Source organism: Eretmochelys imbricata, chromosome 6 (genome assembly GCF_965152235.1).
Source record: "Eretmochelys imbricata isolate rEreImb1 chromosome 6, rEreImb1.hap1, whole genome shotgun sequence".
Lineage (NCBI taxonomy): Eukaryota > Metazoa > Chordata > Testudines > Cheloniidae > Eretmochelys > Eretmochelys imbricata.
Genome location: NC_135577.1, coordinates 26,059,904 through 26,074,720, shown reverse-complemented (window position 1 = coordinate 26,074,720; position 14,817 = coordinate 26,059,904). Strand labels below are relative to the sequence as shown.

General features: G+C 48.8%; 1 protein-coding gene across 1 annotated transcript; it reads right to left on the bottom strand.

Moving 5' to 3' along the window:
• Positions 1–4,840: 4,840 nt before the first annotated feature.
• LOC144265565 (uncharacterized) lies at positions 4,841–13,386 on the bottom strand. The gene is made up of 5 exons (XM_077818264.1): positions 13,328–13,386; positions 11,449–11,547; positions 9,344–9,433; positions 7,670–7,845; positions 4,841–7,417 (listed from the first exon to the last, which is right to left on the bottom strand). Exons 2-5 carry the CDS (start codon positions 11,534–11,536, stop codon positions 6,560–6,562), a joined length of 1,212 nt encoding a protein of 403 aa, XP_077674390.1. The 5' UTR covers positions 11,537–11,547; positions 13,328–13,386; the 3' UTR covers positions 4,841–6,559.
• Between the last annotated feature and the right edge of the window lie 1,431 nt (positions 13,387–14,817).

Sequence of the window (14,817 nt, the reverse complement as noted above, 5' to 3'; positions counted from 1 at the left end):
ACAGAGGGGTGGGAGGAGAGGCATTAGAATACTAGCCCCGGTGAAGTAAATAGCAATATTCTTCCCAACTACAATGTCAGGATTTCATTCTGCTCCTTAGCACTCCTCACCCATCGATCGCAAGGCACATTGAAAAGGAAGACTGGTGTCAGTCTTCATGTTACAGATGAGGAAACGGAGACGCACAGAGGTGAAGTGACATGCCCACGGTCACAAAGTAAGAATTAGAAATCAGGGTCCTAGATTCCCATTCCTGTACCTGCTCTACCTGATGCTGCTCCCCCCTCACACTCCAACTCTACTGGTGTTTCAAGGCCAACACAATTCAGCTCTGGCATTATCTTTAAAATAAATAAAAGTCTTTAGCAGCAAGCGGCAGGCTCGCTGTTGCAGACTTCCTGTTCTGCTACCTTCTAGCATCAGAGCAGCCACAGACGCTGTTGCCTGCACAATGGCAGAAAAACAGAAAGCCCAGAGTGTGAAGGGCCAATTTCTCACCTTAGCAGCAAATGAGTTTTTCCCCTTGCAAGAAGTGAAATTTTCAATGGCAACCAGCGCCGCTTCCCCCCCCCATCCCCCAGCAACCCTTTTGTGGGATAGAGGTGAGAAGGAACCATCCTGTAACATTAGGGACTAGACCATCAGCAGTTGTAAACCAGTGCAGCGCCGCTGGTCAATGGACCTATGCCAATTTACATCACCTGAGGATCTGACCCCATGGCTGTAATCCACCTTGTGGCTCTTGGAAATACATAGAAAGATTTTTAGCTCATCAGAAGCCTCTTGCTGATGGGGGGGAAGGAGATGCACACTATGATGTCAGGTTTCAGAGTAACAGCCGTGTTAGTCTGTATTCGCAAAAAGAAAAGGAGTACTTGTGGCACCTTAGAGACTAACCAATTTATTTGAGCATAAGCTTTCGTGAGCTACAGCTCACTTCATCTGATGCATACTATTACCAAGCTATTAGCAGCAGGAGAGTTGGGTGGGGGGAGAGAAAACCTTTTGTAGTGGTAAACACCCATTTTTTCATGCTTTGTGTGTATAAAAAGATCTTTTATACTTTCCACAGTATGCATCCGATGAAGTGAGCTGTAGCTCACGAAAGCTTATGCTCAAATAAATTGGTTAGTCTCTAAGGTGCCACAAGTACACTATGATGTGTTATTGGTACTGCCTCTCTCATTCCATGAGCAAGCACGTGTGTAAAATTACATCCCTGTTTTCATAACCTTGGCCAGGAAGTTCTTTCTTTGTGGGGGAGGGGAATCTTTTCTTTTGCGCTATTATTTCTATTAGGGTAGTACCTAGGAAGATCAAGGGCCCCATGTAAACTAGACTCTGTGCAGATAAGTCACAAAGATAGCCCCTGCTCTCAGAGCTTCTCTGCTACACAGAAGCACAACTCAATTGCTGAATAGTACTGCAAGTCAAGTTTCCCTTTTTAAAGCAATCACACTAAAACTTCATGCAAATGGAACTCCCCTCCAGTGAACACATTAAAAAAGATGTGAAGACAAACTTGGCTTTTACAGTGCATGTATCGTGGTTGGGAAGGTGCCTCCTTTTTGCCATCTGCTGGTAGAACAGCAGCATAGCAGAGATTCACTTCCTTTTTCTCCTCCCAGCCCCGCCCCGCCCCCCCACCCCCTCATTTCCTTCCCCTGGGACTGGTCCTTCACAGGAGCCGAGAGAGAAGATTGTAAGGTTTGGTTTAATAGCCAAATTGGACACTGGGGGTAACGCACCTTTCTGAGGCCTAACAATAATTGGGGCACTCCTCAAATAGCTGCTGCAGCTCGCACTGCTCAGGTAGGCCCTGCGTTAGGAAACAGCCAGCCTTGCAAGAGTCCACATGTTGTAGAAGGTGGGATGTTGACAAGCACCAGCCTAAATTAGGAGCGCACATCCCATTGACTTTCATGCTTATTTTTACATGCGGTTTGATAACGGAGAAGCTGCTGGACTTGTCCTAGGAAACTGTGGCCTCTCTGCAAGCCGGTTTCCTTATAGACTTATTTCTCTGCCCTGATGTTGTTACTAAGGCCATTTGTCAGGAAATGACAGTAGCTATTACTGATGCTATTATCTTATTCCGGCTTATTTTATTCCACCCAGCCCAATCCTACTTCCAGTGATGTCTGTGGGAGTTTTGACATTATCTTCCACGGGAGCAGGACCCGAAGTAGTTATCTGGTCCCTGTTACCAGCATGTTTATCTTCAACACTCCTGTGAGCAGGGACATACTATTATCCCCCTCTTACAGATAAGGAACTGAGGCACAGTGAAACTAAGTAATCTGAAGTCTTGACAAGCAGGGCGGGGAATCAAACCCAGGTCTTTCAAGTCTAAGGCTAGTACTATACCCCGTAGATCACCCTTCCTCATGGGATCAGAGCCATACACTAGTCTTCCCCTTTGGTTCGGTCTACACTGACTTCTTTCCATCAAGTTTCCTCATTGCCGCAGCTCCAGCAATGGTAGCGACGATGGGAGCACTAGTTTAGACAGACCACCAGCATTTTACTTCATGCTCAGAATGGGCCTAGCGAAGGTGGAGTTTATGACACTTATAGCTACCAGCATCCTGCCTACGTTAGTGGCTACCAGCCGTGGAGATGAACTGGTGGCAACGTGACTGGGAAAAGTGACAAAAAATTGGACTGTAGATAAGGTCTACATGACAGAAGTGGCTACTACCAAGGAGTGTAATATTGCCAGCAGAGAGAGAGAGAGAGACTGAGACTTGGTCTACACCAAGGGTGGGCAAACTTTTTGGCCTGAGGGCCGCAGCGGGGTTCCGAAACTGTATAGAGGGCCAGGTATAGTGTATTAAAATACACTACACCCGCGTAGGGAAGGCGGTGCCTCCCCAAACAGCCTGGCCCCTGCCCCCATCCGCCCCCTCCCACTTCCCGCCCCCGACTGTCCCCCTCAGAACCCCCGACCCCTCCAACTTCCCCTGTTCCTTGTCCCCTGACTGTCCCCTCCCGAGACCCCCTGCCCCTAACTGCCCCCCTGGGACCCCACCCCCTATCCAACCCCCCTGATCCCTGTCCCCTGACTGCCCCGACCCGTATCCACACCCCCGCCCTAGACAGGCTCCCCCCGGGACTCCCACGCCTATCCAACCGCTCCCTGTCCCTGACTGCCCCCCAGGACCCCCTGCCCCTTAACCAACCCCCCGCCCCCTTAACATGCCGCTCAGAGCACCAGGACTGGCAGCCGTAAGTAGTACACCGTATGTGGCACATTCCTACGGGGATCAATTTAATACACTACACCCTGCAGCCAGGCTGCCTGGCAGGAGCTCGCAGCCTCGCTGCCCAGAGCGCTGGCAGGGGAGGGGCCAGGGGCTGGCCCAAGGGCCGTAGTTTGCCCACCTCTGGTCGACACTGAAAAGTTACATCTGCATAGCGACAGCAGGCAGGGGTGTGAAAAAACATCTCTCTGAGCGACGTCGCCACGCTGACAGAACCCCCGCTGTAGACACAGCTATGTCGACAGAAGCCTTTCTGTCAGTATAGCTAACTTCATTTGGGGAGTTGGTGTTCCCACCTTGACAGAAAAACTCCTTCTGACGCTGTGGGCTGCGTCTATACGAGGGGGCTATACTGGCATAGCCAAGCCAACCCAGCAACGATTAAGGCCTTACCAAATTCATGGCTGTGTAAAACATGTCATGGACCGTGGAATCTGGTCTTTTGTGTACTTTTACCCTATACCGTACAGATTTCACGAGGGAGACCAGCGATTCTCAAAAGTTGGGGGTCCCAACCCAAAAGAGTCACCCAAAAGGGGGAGGGGCGGGTATTGTAAGGGGGTTGTGGTTTTGCCACCCTTACTTCTGCACTGCCTTCAGAGCTGGGCGGCTGGAGAGCGGCGGTTGCTGGCTGAGGACCCACCTCTGCAGGCAGCAGCCCAGAAGTAAGGGTGACAATACCGTACCATACCAGGCCGTCCTTACTTCTGCGTTGCAGCTGGCGGTGGCGCTGCCTGCAGAGCTGGACTGCTGGCCAGCAGCTGCCGCTTTCCGGCTGCCCAACTCTGAAGGCAGCATCAGCACCACCAGCAGTGCAGAAGTAAAGGTGGCAATCCCGTCACTTCCCTACAATAACTTCGCAACCCCTGCAAAAAACCCTTTTGGGTAGGGACCCCCACGGTTACAACACCGTGAAATTTCAGATTTAAATGGCTGAAATCATTAAATTGACTATTTTTAAAATTCTATGACCGTGAAATTGACCCAAATGGACCGTGAATTTGGTAGGACCCTAGCAATGATGGTATAGCCTCTGTAGTGTAGATGCACCCACAACTTCCTGGGAGGAATATCTGCTCCTGCTGCTTCAATTCCTCTGCAAGAGGCTGTTTTTCAGAGATTCTTCCTTAGGAATGAAAAACAAAGAGAGAACAGTAGCATTTCTAAATAGGTGGTTTCCCCCATTGGGCTAAGGCAGCCCTTTAGCAAAACAGGTTAACAGCATTGCTTCTGATCTTACTATCACCAGCAAGGCAAGCCACATTTCCCAAAGTTAAACAAGTCTTTATTATTGTCTCCAAGGACTCTACTGCAAGCTCTTCAACGAAACAACATTCTTGCAGCACACAAAATATACAGTTCAGCAACAAATTGCCCACAAGCCATACATATTGTTGCTTGGCACTAGGAGTGATGCCCAGAACTGGTGAGTTACCCAACTCACTTCCACAGCACCCAGACACTTCCTAAACCCACTGCAATACACAAGAGTCCTAAGCTTGCTCCACACCGTTCCCAGAGTTCAAGAGTGCCTTGTATGTTGGCCAAGCTGAAAGAGGAGCATCAGAGTCCACATAGGCAAGACAGGTATTGACTTTTATTTAAGAGTTTTGTTACTGCTTTACACCTTCAAATGTTGGCCTGAAAGGTTAAGGAGAACTGAGAACCTGATGGTCCCGTCACTTTGTTGTTTTAATAAAGTAGTGTAGTTTCACAGGGGGATCAAACAGCCCTATTAAGTGAAAGGTTTAGATTAGCCAATGGGTTAGTATGATAAAGCCACTAGGCTACCTCCTTCATAACCTTGGGTGAGATCAGAGGTCACAGGTCTCTGGGAGGTTTCCCTTCGAGCAGGCAGCCCAGAAGTGCAAGGTGGAACTCCAGCAAGCTCCCTGTGTTCGGTACAAATAATCAGAGAGGCTCAAACTGGAAGCCAAGGCAAGGAGGAAACCCAACAAGTGCCAGGAAAATCAAAGAGCCAGTCAGAGAGTGATGATTTTCAAGTGTGAGAAAGGGCACCAGTTTCTGACTGAAGAAGAGCGATACTTAGCTAGAGACTGAAGGAAGAGAAGATCCATGCAGAAACTTAGTAAAAATGTAAGGAAACTCTGATCAGATTCTTCAGAGAGCAGCTTTGCTCCGAGTTAGAAGAGAAGCCACCTGCTGCTAGAGGACATGAAAGCCATCCTGACCAGGAGCAGACACGTGAAACTTCAGGAAGAGATGGAGTTTCCATAAAGCTGGTGAACTGGTACAACACCCCCAGAATGAAGAATGTGACTGGGGCTCCAGGAACAGCTCAGCCCGGGTTCCTCCTGTCTGAAGTTTAGACAAGACCTGGGCACACCACAGAGGATCTGCCCAATAATCCAGAGATTTGATTACTGCACTGTTGTCCTGGGCTCTCAGGAATCCACCCGCAGATGTTGCTAGGAGATGGTGGGAGACTAGGCCGACTGGCATACAATTAACCAATCACCCACTGCCATTGCTGTAACCCTTGTCCTCCCTCCCTCACCTTTATTCTCACCTCCCACATCCTCTCATCTTTTCTATTATTAGACTGTAAGCTCTTGGGGCACAGGGGCTGTATCTTCTACTTGAAAGCACTTTGCACACTACAGGCTCTCCATGTGTGTCACATAATAAATCCAGCGTGGCACCAGAAGACACTAGTTTAATGTCCTTCATAACTGAACCAAGGTCTGTTTATCTCCAGTTCCAAAGGGTGCTCTGGTGCCAGAACTGTTTTCAGGTGTTAACATGTCCTCTTTACCCAAATCACAACCCTTCCCCCCCAACCCCTAACACAGTTGAGAGAATTGGCTCTAGCCAGTGCATACCATAAGAACCTAGCTATGATACCCAGTAGGGAGAGTAGTCATTAGAAACGCGTGTCCAGAATCACTGAACAAACCTATGTCTTACCTATCCCTGCTTTACAGAGAGTCAACTCAGGACCTTGCCGACACACACCTTGGCGTGCCTTGAGGTTCCCTCCCAGTAATCCTTGTCCAGAGTGACCTGTGACGTGTTACACTGATTGAGAGACCTTCCCACACTCCATTTCTGCTGCACTATTGCCACTGCAGCGACTGCCCAGGTTAGCCACCTGCCTTGCAGCACTAGCCACAGCTTCTAGAGCATGCACCAGCATTGTCCTCTTTCCATATGGAACAGCTACAGTCATCACGTTAAGGGAGATGAAGGCTATTTTTGTGTGTGGCTGCCTCGGGTTCCACTTCAAGGCTAGTACCAAGCAGTTACAGCACTCTGTCCCTGGCCGCATTGTCCTTTTAAGTCCATGCTACCTTCCGGGACATGGAATGCTTCAAGCGCTCCATGTCCACATCTCCAGGCTGCAGGGATCTCTCCAGGCCCACCAGCATATCCCGATGGCACTCACGGATGTTCAGCGGGTACCTGGCCCTCACAAACTCATAAGCTGTCATCAGCCTCATGTTGTGTTTCACCATCAGGTACTGGATGACACAGGTAGGGGCCAGGGAATAGCCATCCAGGCAGTGGATGAGAACCCGCTTCCTTTTCTCCAGAGAGGCTTCAATGCACTCATTGATGTCCCAGAAGCAAGGCTCCCTCAGGGCAGGACATTCCCCATTCAGGGGGCCCTGGATGTCCACCTTGAGGCGGGACCAGCTGTGCCGGAGCCCTCCTCGGCTGCATGTGCATGGAATGACACTCAGGCTGCAGTTGCTGGGCAGGCTGCTCATGTCGATGATGCTGTCGATGTTGTTCCTGCACAGCACCCTCCCGCAGTAGGCCGCATTGAGGTTCCCCAGGTAGATGCAGTCCATCACCCTGGCGATGACTGGCTCCGAGAAGTTAAAGTATTCCGGTCCTCCTGGCTTTGGGTCGCTGGGTTCCTCAGGCTTTGCACCCCCCCTCTGGCTGTAGTTGCGGGACTTCTTGGAGCTGGAGTAGGACTGAGGGTTGGAATCCAGCTCGGCACTGCTGTTCCAAAATGGTGGAGAGAACAGGGAGAACCGGCTGGAGGATTTGGCTTTGGTGAGTGGACCCACTGGACTGGATAGGGTAGAACTAGAGGAAGAATTGGATCTAGAGGCACAGAAAAGGGACGCCCGCTCCAGAGACCCTGTGCTGCTGGCTGTTCCTCCACTGTGAGCCTGCTCCATCTGCAAGACAAAGAGACTGCTTAGACTGCTGGCACCCTGTTCTCTCAGACGTTCATGGGCAGCTGGAGCAGCAGAGGGGCCAGAGGAGGCAGTAGGCCCAGCCAAGCAGCCAAGATATCAAACTGCCACAGGAGCAGATTACACTAGAGGCCTTAAAAACCTCAAAAATGTCTATGCCCAGACATCTAACTAGCCAGTTACCCTTGTATCAGACAGAGCACATGCCACAACCACACCCAAATCACTCCTCACCTGAGCCTGCAGACTCCTCCGCCACCCCGGGACATCAGAGTGGCCATCCCCATCCGACGAGAGCGAAAAGCAGAGCGTTCGATGTTTCCTGGTGGGCAGCTGGGGTGCAGGGGACACATTGTCAGGCCTTCGATTGAGCGCTTCGTTCCTGTTCATCATCAAGTTTGGACAGGAGCCTGCAGGGATAGAAAAAGCCACCCATGCACAGAAAGTGCTTTCATTACAAAGATCTGCCTTGTTGAGAGACAGGGCTCTGTGCATCTTAATAAGCCTTTCCTCAACACTCCCCTTAATGTTCTGCTGTTGCGGCAGGAATATTGTGATTCATTGAGAGAAGAGCTTGAACCAATTACGGGACGAGCATTTTAGCTGCAGATTCAGAGGGACTCAGAAGCTACAGTGAAACCTTTCAGCCCATTTGTCAGTGTGCTTGCGGTTTTCCCACTTTTTGGAAGGCGAAACAATGAAATATTGAGCTAGGAGTCCATTTGTTTCCGGAGCGTTTCATTACAGACCCAATCGCTCCTGACAACCCTTATTTACATAGAGGATAGCGCTTAGGAGCTTTACTGTGCAGTACCACATAGATATAAAAGCACTACCGCTAATCAATCCTCACATCCCTGTAAGGCAAGTTTTAAAGGAGAAGAGGAAACGGAGGCCAAGAGGTGAAACGACTTGTCTCACAAGCCACAGAAAAGCTCAATGAGCCAGAACTTTGTGCCACACTTCCTACCCCTCCCCACCAAATGCTGCACTCCACATGGAAGCAGCAACAAATGAAGCTGACAGGTCAGTTTCACTCTCCCCCACAGGTAGAGCACAGAGAGAGCAGAGGGAATGAAGGGAGGATAGGGCTACAGGAGGGAGAGAAGCCCTAATCCACCCGACTGCATGTAGCTCTCTCTAATTATGCTCATGCACAGCTGGTTTGGGAGTAGGGTGTGTGGAACCTGAGTAACAGAACCCTCTGAATGTCAGCCTCCCACCTACCAGATGTTCTAATCAGAGCCAGGACTAGAAGCCATACGTTTCTAGCACCCAGCCCTGTGCTCAGAACTTGCCATACTAAGAAGCTAAGATATAATTACACATACTCTTCAACTATAGCGTTCAGCAGAAAGCACTCCTAAAAACCTCTCTCCAACAGGTTAACAATTAGCTTTTACAATCCAAGACCATGGACTTTAAGAAGCACTGACCATGAATTCACCAATCTGTGCTCAAACTGAGACTACCAAGTGTGTATGTGTGTGTGTGTGTGTGTGTGTCTCAGAGGCAGTCTCTGCCCCAAAGAGCTTACAATCTAAAGAGGCAAGCATCTGAGCAGAACATGCAGAGTGCACAGATTTAGATCCCACTAGGCTTAAATGATTAACATTTTAAAGCCCATTCCTGCCTTCTACCCCCGAACCACTGACAAAGCTTTCTGGGGACATTAAGCCACTAAGAAATAACAGCAGGGCTATTTGTCTGGAAACCCTCTATACATCTTTAAGAAGGGAGCAAGAGCCTAGCTGCACTCCACACAAAACCCCAAGGCCAGTCACTTCCCTGCTAACCAGTTGCTCCTCAATATTTGTTTTGCTGCTCTCCATGTTTCCTCAGAGGCTGTGTAAAAGCCAGGTTTAAACATAGGCAGCCACTTGGAACAGCTCATAAACCTACACCCACCTGTGCAGTGCTGGGAGAGGGCCACCGAGGAGGAGATCTGCAAGGAGCTGGGCATCTTGAAGGTTTTCTCAAGGTGCTTTACGATCAAGCCTGGAAAATTGAGAGGGACATGCACATTAGCAAGGGCATTGTGAGTGACCGATGTATCAGGGCAAAACCCCACTTTATTTGGAGTATTTCTAAGTATAGGTCCACAGGACAGACAGCAACTGCTCACAAGCATCCTGCCACGGCCTATGACTAAGCGCCATCTAAACAGATACAGTACAGCCTCGGCTATGCCACGTATACAGGGTAACGTTCTGCTGGCCAGCAACTCCTCATTGTGCTGTACAAACCACAAATCCAGAGTGCAGATGCTTCCAAGTACCAATGGCCTGGCAACCTGCTTCCACTCTGATCAGGGCTTAGAAGGTGCAGTGCAGGCAACAGAGATCATTGGGCCAATTCTTCAGTTAGCTGAAACCCACCCACCTTCCATGCCAGAGATCTTAAAATAATCAAGTTTGTACTGAATTCACTCCACAACGTCCTAAAACCAACTTCCCCGGGATAACATGCCTATTACAGAATCCCTCCCTAAAGCACACATTTAAGCTGTCGCCAGTTTCCAGCTAACTTCAGAACTGGACAACACAAATACTATTTTCAGACAATCTTCACACCTCTCCTGAGGCTGGCATGTGTGACATTTCCGCTTCCACTCCATCCATGAGAGATCCTCTTGTCTCTAGCATTATGGTGCCTCAAAACAGCAGCTAATCACCATCCATCAGCCATGAAGTGTTATCCTGTTGCACCCGAGTATGGCAAGTGATGGGCAGCCTTCCAGAAGAGCTCTCCCCTCACTCCCACACAGCTGTATCAAGCCTTGGCAGTCTGCTACCTCTGCACAGGCAGATCCCCCCACTGCGATCACATGCTGTACATGAGTGGAACTGACACCAAGTAGTATCATCCATGTCAGAGAGGAGAATTTTCCCCATCAGGCTGGATCCTGAGTTCTCTGTATAGCTGCTTAAAGAATACAGGATAGAGCCCTTAGTGTATTTACTTCTGGGCTTTGTAGACATAAGCAATATTCCTATCTACATCTGAACTTCACAAAGCTCCCTGAGCAGTGCTGTTGTAACACAAAGGCCAAAACACTCTAATTGGGGAGCCAGAAGCAAGGGCTCTAAAGCCAAACAGAGGCATCTGCATAAAAATGACCTAATTTTCATAGGCACTGAGCACTTGCAGTTCTTGCTGGCTTCAGCGAGAGCAGTGAGTATTCAGCACCTCTTATAAATCGGATAGACAAGGCCTTGTCTACACACAAACTTATGCTAGTTTAGCTTAATTGGTGCAAACCCCATATGTGGGCATGTTTGGGCCAGGATTCTGCAAATACTTATGTATGTGGTACACTTCACTACAGTCAAGCCCTGTTGACTTCAAGGACTTAAAGTTAAGCACATGCTTAAGAATTTGCAGAACAGGAGCCTTATTTCAGTTCCACATAACTTTGTTCCTAAGAGACTACAAGTTTATTTCAGTTTACCTTAAACTAAAATAAGAGTGTCCACACAGGGGTTTGCAGCAGTTTAACTAAGTTGGTTTTGAAACACACCTTTAGTTAAACTGGTGCCAGTGGCCATATGCTTGGCTTTAGGGGGGCCTCACTTTAGGCTCCCTAATTTGAATTTTTTGGCTTAAAAGCTTTTATCATATCATTTTTGTGAGGACTGTAGATGGCAAGAGCACCTCCCAAAGGCTGGTTTAGCCTCCCAATACCCTTGTGAGGTAGTCAGTATCTGCCATTTTGCAGATGGGGAAGTTGAGGCATAGAGTCATTAGGGTATGACTTTGGGCATTCACTTGAGTAATTACCAGAACTGGGACTAGAACCTAGGAGTTCTGATTTCCATGTCCCACCCTAACCATTAGGCCACAACCCTTCTTTGGAGGTGGTGGCATGAAGGGGATACAGCAGGCTTTGAAATATACATTACAGCATTTGAAACTAACTGAGATTGATGTTGCTGCAGTTCTTACACCCTTTCCTCCAGGGACTCCTGTTGGGCGAGTCTGGCCCACATCCTATTTCCCCTTCTCTCACTCACCTGTAACCCCATTCCTCTTTGAGTTACATTTTTTGTCCAGAAGCTTGAAGGCTATGAAATCCTTGTGCCATTTCTCCACTGACTCCATTGTCCTCAGGCCTGCAACAGGGAAAAACAAGAAATCAAAACCTAAACACACTACTGCTCACCTTTCACATTGGGAGATCTGGCCTGCTGGGAGACAGAAGAATGAGGGCGGCTGCCAATTCACACAACTGGTTCTCTTTTTCTGATAAGATCACTTAAGTGTGTATGTAAAATGGAGATAGAGAGCCTGAATCAAATCCCATGCCATGCCCTCAAATTTCAGGATGTTTGCAAGATTTGGAGCTCAGATCTGAAACATACAAGCTTTTAAAACTAGAGATGCCTTTTCTTCTGCATGGTGAGAAAAGCTCTGCTTCCCATTTGAAAGAAATCGAAATCTGAGTAGCTGCACATACATAGATAACTTAACATTCACCACAGGGTTGGACAATGGAGTCAGCAGCAGCATCTCCCCTAACATTTCATAATCATGGATCTGGCATTTAGTCAGAATGGTGAACCAACATTGTTGTCCAAGGCTAGTTACAGGTTTCATCACTGGGCCCAATCCATCCCATTAAATGTAACCCAAAGCCAAGGACCAGAAGGCAAGAGGGGAGGATGCATGGGTCTTGGTTTAGTTACTTATCTAGGAGATTAAATTAGAAGAAAAACCTTAAAGGTGAAAAAAATCTCACATATCTATTGTAATGTTGTCACCTGTAAAAAGAAAAAGAGTACTTGTGACACCTTAGAGACTAACAAATTTATTTGAGCATAAGCTTTTGTGAGCTACAGCTCACTTCATCGGATGCATGTAGCTCACGAAAGCTTATGCTCAAATAAATGTTTTAGTCTCTAAGGTGCCACAAGTACTCCTTTTCTTTTTGCAGATACAGACTAACACAGCTGCTACTCTGAAAGTTGTCACCTATAGCATTCATCCCCCCAGATGATTTTGGGAGAGAGAAAGAGTTTTTCCCTCTCGCTAGAATCCCCAAAAGGAAAATGTCTACTATCATGCGAAAGCAAAAGGAGACCAACAGAAAGTTATAAGGGAAGGGAAAAGAGGGAGGTGGCAGTTCTTAACTTTTAAGAGACTGATCCAAAACTAACACACACACACAAAAGCCAAAATCAGAAGCCAAAAATACCCTGGGGCTTTGGGAGCCTAGTGCCGGTCCAAATTTTGACAAGGTAAAGAGCAGCAAGTCCTGCGATGGAGGAGTGTTGGTACCAGGAGCCAGCAGGTTTCGGTGAGTGTGTTTCACCAGGAAAACACACACACTCACAGAACCCAGAATTCAGTGCCCGCCTTTGAGCGGAACTCACACCTGCAAGACCATAGGCGCCCCCAGAACACAGCCGGGGGGAAGGGGGGGGGGAAGAGCCCAAGGCAGCAGGGAGGGATGAGGCAACTGAACCCTACTCTGAGAGCTGCTACCCCCCGCAGAAAGGCAGGATTGAAAAGAGGTACAGAGGAAAGACACCCCCTTCATTCCCCTCCCCCAGCTTCAGCACAGAAGACACACCCAGCTCCCAGCCCAGTGCCTCCCTCCCCACCCCACAGTGCAGAGACCCCCCCAGGCCAGGCAGGAACACTCCACCCCCCACCCACACTGCAGACAAAACCCTCAACTCCAGCCCAGGCTGGCTCAGCCCCATCACAGCCGCCCCAGGCAGCCCCCAAAGTCTCACCCCACCGAACACATTCCCAGCCCCCCACCAGCCCCACTCCCCGGGCAGTAGCCAGCCCAGCCACGGGAGTTTCCCCAAGCGACCCTCAGCCGCTTCGGGAAGTTCTCCCTGGTGCTCAGAGCAACTCTGAAGAACTCCCCCGGAGAAGTTTTACCGGGGCGCAGGGGGATCCCGGGGGCTGAGCCTGCCGCGGTGCGCAGAGCCTGGGCTGCAGACGCCTGGGCTGCAGGCAAGTGCAAGGGACGCTCCCCGGAGAGAAGGGGCGGCCGTGCCGGGGCAGCTGGGAGATGTAGTCTTTGGAACAAAGCGGGGCCCTCTTCCTCCCTCACCTGCTCCAGCCTGCCCTGGCTCCTAACACTGCCTCACTTGGGCTCGTCCCCTCTGGGCTGGGTCACTGGGCGGCCCCTTCCTTCCCACCCCTGGCCCTGCTCTGTCCTACTTTGCTCCTGGGAGCTGTTGCAGTGTCACTCATAGGGTGACCGAATAGCAACCAGGACTCGTTTTTTCCCTCTGGGAGAGGGGGTATAGTTGCGTATATAAGACAAAGTCCCTGTTATCAGGATGGCAATATCGGAAGGTGGGGTCACCCTAACCTCATTGAAGAGGCTGGCCAGTGCTCTCCAGTGCTTTAGCCCCCCTCACCACATGGTAGCTCTTCCTACCACAGCCCTGCCAAGCCCATACAACACAGTCATGAACCAGCTCCCCTAGGCCAGTCCACGAGGTTGGCTTCAAATCATGAGGTTTAAAAAGAAAATCAGGTGGGTGGGTGTTTGCCTTCTGTTTTATGAGCCATTAGGTTTCATGTTCTCTGCAACCATCAGGGATAGAAACGTAATTCCTATTTTTAATCACATAAATCCAGGAGCTGAGGCTTTAAAGAAAAAAAAACCAACAACTGCCCAACATTGTGAAAGTCACCGTAAAATCATTAGCATTCACAACGTTGGTTAATAAGTATTTATGATGCAGACAAGTTTGCTCTTTTGCTAGTGCAGTTTTGCCAGCCTCAGTCCTCCAGAACACATGAGTCAGACCCCCCAAAACCACTGGCTTAAACATCATGAGATTTTAAATAAATAGATGTTGGGTTCTTTTTCTTTTTCTTCTGATTTCTCAGCCTCTAGGTTACATTCAATTCACACTGTCAAGACTTTCCTCCACAAACATGAAGTCCAGAAAAAAAAAATTGAAACAAAGCTGAGATTCTCAGCACCAGGTGTTGGGGTTTAAAAAAAACAGGAAATATCACAAGACTTGTGATAAAAAATCTGGGGAGTTGGCAACAGCATATCAGACCCTGTTGCCCAGGGTTCCCACATGTTATATCAATTTACCTGTACACTTTATTAATTTCATTCTTCTACCCGTAGTAAGTAATTCCATACACATAATTAACCCAAAATAATAAAATAAATATGTGACTCATAGTAAGTAGTGGAATACTCTAGCATGCACATGTGATTGAATAACAATCCTTGATTTGTTTCTCACAAAACCTCTACATACACACACACTATCTCTACACCCCCAGGGCCGAGTTCTCCACTGCCTTGCACTTTATGTACGAATTAACACCTGTGCAAATAAAGGACAGAATGGCAGGCTGCTTTGGTGACACTTAACAGCCACTTTGCACAGGCA

Excerpts from the sequence above, each read along its gene's own strand:
- LOC144265565 (XM_077818264.1), bottom strand. The coding sequence starts at position 11,536 with ATGGAGTCAGTGGAGAAATGGCACAAGGATTTCATAGCCTTCAAGCTT. Across the intron at positions 7,846-9,343 it reads CCTCTCCCAGCACTGCACAG|GCTCCTGTCCAAACTTGATG; the intron begins GTGGGTGTAGGT and ends CTATCCCTGCAG. Across the intron at positions 7,418-7,669 it reads GGAGGAGTCTGCAGGCTCAG|ATGGAGCAGGCTCACAGTGG; the intron begins GTGAGGAGTGAT and ends TTTGTCTTGCAG.